Source organism: Protopterus annectens, chromosome 7.part1, assembly GCF_019279795.1.
Source record: "Protopterus annectens isolate FY-2018-M chromosome 7.part1, PAN1.0, whole genome shotgun sequence".
Classification (NCBI taxonomy): Eukaryota; Metazoa; Chordata; order Ceratodontiformes; family Protopteridae; genus Protopterus; species Protopterus annectens.
Genome location: NC_056740.1, coordinates 515,082,902 through 515,094,943, shown reverse-complemented (window position 1 = coordinate 515,094,943; position 12,042 = coordinate 515,082,902). Strand labels below are relative to the sequence as shown.

The window sequence follows — 12,042 nt, the reverse complement described above, 5'->3', positions numbered from 1 at the left end:
GCTTTTTGTGCCAAAGAGAAAAGGTTTACATCTTTATACTTTAATTGGCTACTTCGTTACCTGGAAAAATTTACTTAACCAGACTGGGCTTTGGGCAAATGGAAATTTGAACTCAGCTCCTTAATGGTCTCCAGGACTGCATGCCTATCAACTAATTATGATTTACTTTAATACTATATAGACTTTTTAGTGTTAAATAAATATTTTACATATATATATAGATATTTATCTATCTATATATGTATCTGTATATGTTTCTACAATTATCTATCTATATGAATATCTATCTATATCTATCTATCATATATATATATATATATATATATATATATATATATATATATATCGCAGTTGCAAACAACACCTAGTATTTAAGTCAAAAGTCAACTCAAATCAAAGTAAACTTTATCATCATTCAGAAATCACACAAGTGCAAAAACTGAACAAAATTCCGTGTCTCCGGACTCAGTGTGCAGACAACGTATAGACATGCTAATACATCACGAACATGCAGGTAGACAAATACTGCACATAATTAGAAACACATTTTAACACTTTTCACAGTGAACACTTACTTGCACGAAACTTTAATATTCACTTATTACAGAACTGTAATTGAGGAAGCAAGCATTCTTCTCAGAAGAGATGACGTATAAATGTACAGTGCGTCTGGATATTACTGTGGGAATTGATGTATTGATCTTACCTTCAACTTAGATAATTGTCCCAAATCCTTAGCAGCACCAAAGATTGTCTGTGCTCCCTGTAAATAGGAACAGCAAAATAAAGTCAAACTTTTGTTCTTTCTAGGTAAGATGCATTGCTCTTGATTCATAAAAATAAGACATTGAAATAGTATTCTTATAAACATATTCAGGGGTGACAGCAAACCAGACATATCTGCATTATGTGCAAACATTCAAATTACTTCTGAAAAAATACCTATGTCACGTTGTTCCCGTCTAATTTTCCAGTGTACAATATACCTGCTTTCTGACAGAGTCTACAAATGACCTTAATCCCTTAACTAAAGTAGTCAACAGAAAGGGATTGTGGTAAGATATTTCAATTGCAAATATCATTTTAGAATGACTGTTAAAATATGTCAGTCAGTATCTAAATTTTCCTGCTGATAATTTAATTTAGCCTTTGTTTACTAGAATAGTTTATTTATTTATCCTTTGTTTACCGGGTTTGTCGCATTAAGCTAGTAGCCTCTTTTCATGGCAGACTTGAGTTGGTTTTTTACTAGTAAGAGAAATATGGCCAGGGTATCAGGGAACTTCCCCTACTCTTTTTCAGAGGTGCTGTGGGATCTTTTACATCCACCTGAGCTACCAGTATCTCATGCCGACAGGACCTCAGTTTAATGTTGAATCCAAAGAACAACACATTTTAGGGTGCAGCCCCCTCCTATGCCACACTGCTGTATTGGCTATTGATCTAACGGTTGCAGAAACAGACCTCACAGCCGTTATGCTACTGACACTGTTGAAAATCTGACTTGGTTGAGAATGAACTGGTTTTCAGCAGAGGCCCAAGGAAAAAAGTTCCCTATATTGTACAATCGTTTATCCAATCATAAAAGATTAAACAAAAAGTTGGAGAATTATATAAATACCATTTAAAAAAATCAGACATTTTATACAGTACAAGAATCCACATCCAGCAAATACACTGCATGCATATAAGGAGATATTTATGCAGAGAAACAGCTTAAAATTAGTGTCAGTATACCGCCTTTGTGTAGTAAAATCATTTGGGAAAACACACTTCTAAGAGGAGAGAAAATTATATTAGGAAGACAGTAATAGTGGGAAAGACAGTTGAGTGAGAATAGGAAATTAATGAGAAATCAGAAGTGAGGAAAGATGCAAAGTCAGGATTTATTCTACAGATGAGAAGAGATGAATTATATTAGCATCACTGACATCAGACTGGCTCGATGCAGAAGCAGATCCATTTTTCTCTCAGGTGACATTTTATTTTTTTTTGGTGAAATTTCCATATTTGTCTGTTTTTAGTGATGGAGAGATAGAGTTCCACATTTTTGAAATTGTGTTTGAGTATAGGAAGTCCTCTGCAGAATTGTAAGATTTTGTTATGTCAAGAAGAGATGTCTTTTTATCTTAGTTGTCTTTTAGAGGAATAGTGTTTTATGATTCTTTTTTATGATTGAGCAGTTGTCTGGCTTATGCAAGATTTTGAGTACAGTGGCAAGTTGCAATAAAAATAGGATGTGGGGTAGTTCTAGCCAATTAAGTTCCCAGAGTGCTAGCTAGTGGTGTGGCCGGTAGTAATGTTTAACAGCAAATCTGGCATTTTTGTTAAATGTCCAGAATAGACTTCCTATACACATCAAACAGAGCACTTCGCTGACCCTCTTCAAGCGCAACCTTGATGAGTGGATGGGAAACCACACATTTGTCCCAGGGGTTCCACCTGTGTCCCTCATTGACAGGGGTGACAGATGCGGACTGAGGTTTCTTTTTGGGGATAAACTCTTGGCTAGGCTTGGATGGGCCCCTGGGCCATTAGCCTAGTAACATCCTATGATCCTATGAAAACAAATAAATTTTAAATAGCCCTCAGTAAATTCATAGATTTGGAAACCCTGAACTATTTAAAAAGAAACTTATTATTTTCTACTTCGTTCAGGTTACTTAGCAGTGACTTTAGCTTGGTCTCTAAAGTAATGTACATTCTGGTTCTATTTAAAAATGTACACCTGGAACCAACTGCTGGCACAGCTGACTGAAAGCTGAGGAATCTAATATCAAAATACAGATATAAATAGTAGAGAAAACTGAAGTGAGATTTCACAATACCTTTAAAGGATATGGAATAAACTCCTTTCAGTCTTAACACATATATACGTGTGCACACACATACACACACACACACACACACACACACACACACACACACACACACACACACACACACACCCCTGCATGCACATACCCAATTACACACACACACACACACACACACACACACACGCACTCACACACACACACACGCGCACACACACATGCATATACAGCTACGCATGCATGCACAAATACACACATAAATATGCATGCGAACATAAGAATTTACATAGATGCATTGCATGTTTCTTGAAAGCCACACACATACATACATGCACACATGTACAAACACAGACAGGCACACACATACACACACACACACACACACACACACACACACGCACACATACACACACACATACGCACACACATACACACACATACATACTCACATACCTGAATGTGCATGCACACAAAAATTCACATAGATGCAATGCAAGTTTCTTGAAAGCCGTTAGCTAGTTTACTTGACAACCGAACATATGATCGTCTAAACATATCACCTTAAATAAAAAAGATGAGTCCATAAATAGGTTCAAGAAGACTTACATCTATAATGTCAAGGCTTATAGACCACAGTAAAGTAAGCTATTTCAGTTGCACTATACTTTTTTAAATAGCTTTCTTGAAAGCTTATCAATTTCACATATTTTCCAAATTCAGGTAAACTTTGTAACATAAAGCTCCTGACAGAATTATACTAAGAAGCTTTATGAAATTAAGAGTGCATGCAGCTAAATATTGCAAAAAACAAATGAGGGACAGGAGCTATGCAGTACACTCACTAATCAACTGTTAATTCATACTCAGCATGACATAACACAACCCCTGTTAACAGATTTGCTCCTAATGCGAAGTTTACGTCGGCTTTTAGTGTGGCACATTTTTCTTCTTCCATCTCCAAAGCCATCGCTGTGCCATTGCTAAATATGAATAGCAGTCCTGGATGACAAGGGACATATTTACTGAATAAAAATGCACATTTAATCCCTGCTTTTCTCTAAGTTTATCTCCTTAAAAATAGCATCTTAGATACAGGGAGGAAAAAAAGGGAAGTAGGAAGTGGTAGAAAATTCTGGAAATGACTACAATTCCTGGCTCTGGTAAAATGGGTATAAAATTTAACAATTTTTGATAAAACAGTAGAAGACTATCAGCACCACCGATGGTCTTCATAATAAAGCAGAATAAAAACAAGGGCATCGTATAATATTGGGTTTGTGAAGACAATACTGGCATCATCACAAAGTCAGCCGTACTCTATTAGTGTCATTAGTAAGCTTTGTTTACTTCCAAGTATCAGCAGGTTCATCAGGTTCTAAGGGTATGTTTACATGCTTTCATTTAAGGCAGGAGACACTGTTTATTATAGGCAAAATCAAAAAGAATAAAAACATCAGACATACTTCTTCTATGGAAACACTTTAATTCTGTACAGATTTTCACACCACTCCTTTTATGCCATGTAAATGACAAGCACACATATTACAAGGTGCGCTGGGTTGAATCCCCAGGCAAGTATCAGTGCTTTCTTTTTGAGGGTGGGAGTTGGTATAATCGTTGAGATGTTTACCTCACAGACACAAGGTACAGAGTTTGACTCTAACGTGAAAGGGAAATTGGATAGACTTAAAATAATCCACAAAGGCAGTTAGTCTAACACTTACCTGTGAATCATTTTCTTTTATGCCTGGGACAGTGGGAATGCACCAATCATTTATACAGTAAATACTATACCATGCTGCAAACAAAAGTCTACAAAATTTTCATTTTGTCATAGATGCTTTTACTATGTACGCAATTTGACAAGAGGAACAAAATATAAATATGAATATTTTCAGTTCTAACAAATAAATATGACAATGTTGAAAACAAAATGAGCATTAAACGTGTTCCACAACAATTGATTGTTTTTATAGAGAAGTATATCTACGGTTTGTTAATGGGGACAGCCACTGCAAGAGGAAAGCATTAGGGGGCATGGTCATCAGATCCCATCTGGTCTTCAATGCATCACCAGCACCAGAAGTGAATGCCTGTATCGTGGTCAGAAATGAAGCACTATAGCAAACTGTGCATGGCATAAACTGCATCAGTTTTTTTTTTTTTTTGATCATCAACTTAAAGTTAAGGGACGTGCCAAACTGGGCTTTTACAGAAGTCATGTACATTTTAATTAATGAGCAAAAACAGACATACAATTTTATTTTTTGCTTCAATTAACAAACTGATGAGAATAACTTAATGACAAAACTTGGGAACAACTAAATACAATCAAAATCATTGTTTTTCATTCCAATGGCAACAAAATTTACTCTGTAACATTGTAGCTGACATTTGTGTGGTAGAAATTGAGTTACCCAACCATTTTTGGCTGAGGGGCCATATACCAAACATTTCAGGGGTCACTTACCATGCTTTGCAAATTGTAGGAGCCACATTAACATCTCCAACATGTATGTGTCCATTCAAGACAGTAAGTTATGGGAGATGCCGGAGGCCATATAAAATGCTTTGGTGGGCCAGATTATGGTCCTAAGGCCACCTGATGGACACCTTACAAGTACACCAAAGGCTGAGAAACCCAACTACCTGGAAAATGAATTAACATTGTTGGTAAAATTTGAACAATCACATGCAGCTGAGCTGCATCTCTGTATTAATTTCCCCAAACATCCCATTTACTATGTAGGGCTTCCTTATAGATGGTCGAGTGAAATTCCCTGAGCTTCATTTGCCTGCTGGAAAAAAAAGAGAGAGAATCAGAAAGTTGCTTGCAGAGTGTGTGTGTGTGTGTGTGTGTGTGTGTGTGTGTGTGTGTGTGTGTGTGTGTGTGTGTGTGTGTGTGTGTGTGTGTGTGTGTGTGGGAAAGTGAATGGAAGGGGGATTCTGCTACCTGTATGAGTAGCAGGTCACTACCACTGATCTTCACATCGCAGTAGTAACTACAATTCAGGAAACATACAAATTAGCTAATAATGAGGTCTTAGCTTGTCACAGATAACATGTTTCTGAATTGCAGAAGGACACGCCACACTGGAAGGACCTTTCTATGGCAACCCTGTGTTTCCAAATTTTAGCCAAAGATTCCACTTATGCTGTGGTGATGATGCCATAAGAAGTCAGAAACATGAATGTCTACAGCTAGTGGGGTTTGGCTTTTCTGACCTGAAATTGTCTATAAATAGAATTAAAAGAAAAAGTCATGGACATTCAGAATTGCCATTTAGCTGAAACACCTGAAGTCCTTAAAGGATAATTTGCATATATCACATGTCGTCTCTAATACAAATGGTTTAAGGTATCACACAGTGGAAAGTCTAGCTTTGCTAGATTTTTTTTTTTTTTTTTTAACTGATTGGTTCTTTCTGTGTGACCTTTTTACTTATTGTTTTAGTTTGGTGGTTGGGATATTTTTCAGTCACCCTAATGTTTATGGATATCAGTTGGGTACAATAGCCCTGTGTTTCCAAATGTTAGCCAAGCATTCCACTTATGCTATGTTGATAATCCCATAAGAAGGCAGAAACATGCATGTCCTCAGCTAGTGAGGTTTGGCTTTTTTGCTGTGAAATTGTCCATAAATAGCCTTAAAACAAAAAGTCATGGGCCAGGATTCACGAATCCTCCATGTAAGACTTAATAAGTCTTACTCGGAGGCTGCAGTTGAATGGTATGACGTCAGCGTGCCATGAATATTCATGAGGGCATGCTTACTCAACCGTAACTCTTACAAGGACCGAGTATGAAAGCAGGGGGTGTGTCCGACTGCTGAGCAGTCTAAATGTCCACGCCCCTGCAAGTGTTTGAAAAGCAAAATGTCAACACACAAGAGCGAGTTCGCTCAAATGTACTTGCACCCAACACCACACTCCCTGAAACTGTAAACCCCCATCACAATTATAAAAAGTAAAATATTAATTTATTTTTTAAATCCACGATATAGCTGCCCGAATTTGCGCGTGTGTGCATGGGTGTGCCCATTGCTTAGCTGTAGTTAGCAATTCCGACATGGAAGAGCATAAGAAAGAATGTTTATGCAAATCACAACAAAATTGCAATAGCGTAATGGTAGAGCGTTTGCACAAAGAGGAGGCGTTCACAGTTCGAGACCCACCATTTCCCTTTGTACTTATGTTTTAAATCAGTATATGAAATAATACCAGACATATATGATTAACATATTATTAAAAGCAGTGAAATGGCCAATGTATCAGTGAACAAAATATATATTTTTAAAGGATCCAGATATATAATAGCCTGCTGTTAAGCAGCACTTTAACCAGCTAAACAGAGGTGCCCATAGTTTAATAGCGCTTTACCCAGCTAAACAGAGGTGCCCATAGCTTAATAGCACTTTACCCAGTGCAATAGAGTTGCCCAAAGTTTAAAAGCACTTTACCCAGCGCAATGTGTTTGCGGGGACATGCGCGCCGCGCCAACCAGGGCACCGTAGGGCACTGGGGAGCAACGTAGAGATAAGTTGCTTAAATGCAGCCACACCCCCTAGCCTGTCTAGACAGTATTAAAATAAAAGAATGACAAGGTTCGAACCGAGGACCCTGTGCATCATATTCAAAGTACAGAACCACTAAGCCATGACAGCTTAGGAGAAACAGCCACTATTAGCATACATATACTTAGAAATGGTAGATTAACCATTACTAAGCAGGTCTGCAGTCAGCCTAGAATTCTCAAAAATGGCCAATCACAAAAAACTGCAGGAAATGCGGCATATTTAAGCCCCATAGGCGGGAATACTCACCATAACTGATTGTAGCTCACATTTGCAGTCAGAATGGCAGGTGCAGGAGAGGGTTCACGCTTCCGAGCGCAGCGTTGGGGCATCAAGGAGTCGAAATACATGGTTTGGCTCCTTGTCCACCGTCATGAGTCCAGACTCCTGCAGGGCCAGTTCCAAGGGACGGAGTACAAGACTGAGGCTTGGAACCGGTCAGCTCATGACCTCACCAGTGTCACAGGCGCTCCTCGCACTGGTGAGCAGGTCCATCACCACCATGCAGACCTGAAGAGATGGAAGCAGGACCGCCTGAACCAATGGATACAGGAGGCCCGTGGGATGCAGGATGCCCCACGATTGAGTATGTAGCCATGGAATGCAGTATGTAAGAATTGATAATTGAGTTTGTATAATGGATAGGTATGTCTCAATATCCCTTCATTTACTTTACAGCTGCAGGTGACCGTGCTGCGAATCAGCAAGCCTATGCTGATAGGCTGCAAAGGCTGCACCACCAGGCAGGTTAGTGATTATTCTGCATGTTTTGTTATATAAAATAGGGGAGAGAGCATGAAATAAAGTGTTGTAGTACAATAATACAGCCATAAAATGGCGTGAATAAGTCCTCTGCATGTACTGTTATACGAAAATTCATAAAGCTAGAAAAAGAGCATAGTAACCCATTAAGAAAGGTAACATATGTCTGGAATAAAATCTCTGCAGGTACTGTCATATAACATAAGTGAGTGAGCCTGAAAAAGTGTGTTCTAACCCATTAATAAAGGTATAATCTGTCTTGAATATGTCTTCCATACGCACTGTTACAACAAATAAAGGTGTGAGTCTGTGGAAAAGTGTGTAATGTCAGTAATAAAGGTTTAAAACCTGGAGTGTGTGTGTGTCACTTAGTTTGAAATGTTGTTGTACCCTTGCATTATACAAATAGTACTGTTTAAAAAGTGCTGGCAACCCAGAGTTCTGCAGTCCTATCTAAAGTGGGTGTTGGAAGTGCTAGCAGCTGTGAAGCATATATACAGTCCTCAACAGTCAGTTACTGGCTGGCATGCATAAGAAAATCTAGCATACGAGTAGCATGCTAATATGTTCCCCAGAAATGTGAGTGTGCTTCAATAAATGCAGGGTTCTGTACAAACTGAAGTTAAAATGTCATGTGAAAACATCCAGATATGTAGATAAAGAAATATAAAAGCAATCATGAAATATGTAGCAGTAACATCTGCATCTTGGACAGTTAGTATGTCAGATATAGGTCAAGTATATATTGAACTAGCCAAACCCATTACACAACCTAATGCATGGTGGCAAGTGTAATAATACATGTAGGGAATATACAGTTGCAGTCACTAGGAATGTAGTGGAGAGTAAAAGTAATTATAAGACGTTAACTGAGGTTCTTTTCTACACCCTACTGTTTGTGCATAAACCATGCAATTCCACACCTCAATGGGTATGTGTAATCTTAAATATTTGTTGGGACATATGTCCTATTGCTTTATAAATATTTGCATTCATGTTGATGCATGTGCCCTGTTCAAACACCACATTCATAGTGGCCTGTTGCTACCAAACATCCCTGCATGCTGTTGGAATATCCACTGTCATTCAATATATGCATGTGTTATGCTTATTGATCCACTGTTGGAACCTTGTTGTGTTGGGTTAATGGGAATATTACTGCATGCTGTTACAACTAATCTGGAATGCTGTTGTTTATGTTGTAATTAAACACACCTAATCACAGAACGTATGGGAAGGCCGGTCCCAGCGGACCCACCTGTCCCTCCTCAGTTGGCGAGTGCACCTGGCACCAGCAGCTCTGGTGCCCAGCCCAGGCTCCCCTCCTCCGTTGGTCCTGAGCCGCCTTCGGGTGGAAGCACTGCAGGGGATGGGGCTCATCCCCCCGTGCAAGCGTGGGTGGAGAAGGGCCACCTGTCACCCTTCGAAGGGTCCAGGCTGTGGTGCGTAGGGAGATCCAGCGTTCAGTCGCTGATCCCCTACGCCAGGTTGAGGCGAGAGTGGCGCGTCTCTCGGGTGAGCCTGCCCATCCTACACAGCCACCCTCAGGGCTGTGAAGGTGCAGTGGTGACTGCCCATGGGTGGGGATCTCAGTTCCACTGTTACCATCTCTGGGCTCATGGGCTTGCGATTTCCAAACAACTTTCCCCGTCAACTGTGTTCACCCACCCCATGTGTCAAATTCCGCCCCTGTATGCATCTTGTTTGTCTTGTCTGTTTACCTCCCCAACCTACCTCCCCAAATATACCTACATCCCCTACCTTACATTCCAGTCTCACCTGAAAAAAAAAAATAAAAAAAAGGGCAATCTGTTCCCACAAAACAATTTATGCCCCATACATAGCTGCCCATTTCGCACACATGTCCGCTGGACATGTAAACTGATAATTATAATTGGCAGTACAACATAGTCTGTTGCCCTCACCCCTCTCTCAGGGGTGGAAGGTTGCAAATTTCACACCAAATTTCGAACATATGCACAGCTGTTACTGGTAAAGAAATGGGCAGCTATGGGCCTTCCCTACACCCTTCCTGCACATCCCAGCTGGTTTCCCTACTGTCTTTCCCTCTTTGTGCCCCCTTTTTCACCACTTTCCTATCTCCCCATTTTCTTTTCTTTCAAAGAAATTAGCACGGGGGTTAGTGGGAGTAATCACTTTTAAGCAGTAGTTAGCAGGGGTGTGCGAGTGTGAGCTTGTGTGCGCTTAGCTAAGCATCGCTAAGCGTCACGCAAACCCGCTTACAACTGCTTAAAAGGCCCTTGTAATGCTCAGCAGCAAAATAAAATACCCCTGTCAGTCTCGAACCCCAGACCTTGGACTCATCAGTCTGCATGAAGTGCCACTACACCACAGCAGATATACAATAACTTGGTGCTGAAAGAAATATATCATGCATTACAATGAGTGAATGTAAAGGGAAAATTGGAATGGCATAACACAAATCTTGTTCTGTGGCCCTTAACCAGCAAGTGTTGTGGAATTGCATGACATGACTGTGAAAAGAGAACTAGCCATGCTAGTAGGGAATAATGTTACAGTAGCACCTTACAAACCCCACACAGTATCAGAGCAGGATAAACCCTGCATATTTCAATAGGTCAGAGGCCAGACCTCCCAACTGTGACTGATTTACAGGGATGTCCCTGATTTGCAAACAAATGTTAGCTGTGCCCCTCTGACTCCCTGTGAAATGTATTAACAGTAGGCAGAAAGGTGGGGAATCTCACTTAATGAAAAATGTCAATAAGTGAGAGTAGACACTGCTTGCACATCAGAAAAGCTGTAGTAATACATATGCGCCGAATTTCCTAAAGTCTCAACTGCAAAATATCTGAAATATATCCCACTTATATGTACCTTTCCCTGAGGCTGTTCAAATATATACCTGAGAGTATCTGAGGCCTGGAAGAGTCAGAAACACACAGGCATATCAGCTTGTCTGCTGTTACACACTCTGAAAATAGCTGTAGAATGAATTCCACAAGCATGCCCTTATGTAGGAGTACAACACAGAAATATCAAAGGATGTAGCCATGTACTGCTAGCAACCACCTGTGACAATGCCATTGTTCAGGTGCTGAAAAGACTGGTGTGGTGCACAGTCAAAGATTACTAGGCTAACCTCGGTCTACCATCTGGATATGTCCACAGATGGGAGCTACTGAGACAGACTACTAGACTACTAGCCTTTATAGACTAACAGGTACACAGCAACTCTGTATGTTCAGCAAGATAAACATCACACGATAATAAATAATGCTCTCTGCAGTTCTGCACCCCTACCCAAAAGTACTATATACCTGTGTAGTAAGGCACAACCAAGGGTGTAGGTAGGCATACACAGTACTGAAATATGTCCAGTTGTCCTGAGTAGACTGTGCTAATGTCAACACAAACAAACCACAAACTGTTCAGAAGTGAGTAATGTACTAATGACAGTATAGCAGTTCACAAACAGTGCATGTGCCTGATATTCATAACTGGTAGTACAACATACTTAGTTGTCCTCACCCCTCTCTCAGGGGTGGAAGCTTTCAATTTTCACTCCTAATGCATTGCATATGCACAGCTGTTGCTTGTAAAGAAATGGGCAGCTATGGACCTTCCCCACACCCATCCTGTACATCCTGAGCTGGTTTCCCTACTGTCTTCCCCTCTTTGTGCACCCTTTATCACCACACTCCTATCTCCCCATTTACTTTTCTGTCAAAGATATGAGCGCGGGGGTTAGCGGGAGTAAGCACTTGTAAACAGTAGTAAGCGGGTTTGCACCAGTGTGCGCATGTGTGTGCTTAGCTTAGTATTGCTAAGATAAGATAAGATAAGCTAAGCTAAGCTTAGCTTAGTATTGCTAAGCGTCACGCAAACCCATGCAAACCCGCTTACAAC

General features: G+C 40.1%; 1 protein-coding gene across 1 annotated transcript in view; it reads right to left on the bottom strand.

The window, feature by feature from the left end:
* Nucleotides 1-12,042, bottom strand: part of UNC13C (unc-13 homolog C) — a 4,920,764-nt gene that overhangs the window by 369,387 nt on the left and 4,539,335 nt on the right. Inside the window, exon 27 of the mRNA XM_044078941.1 lies at nt 707-763. Within this exon, the coding sequence (XP_043934876.1) occupies nt 707-763 (57 nt within the window). The remainder of the gene's footprint in view (nt 1-706; nt 764-12,042) is intronic.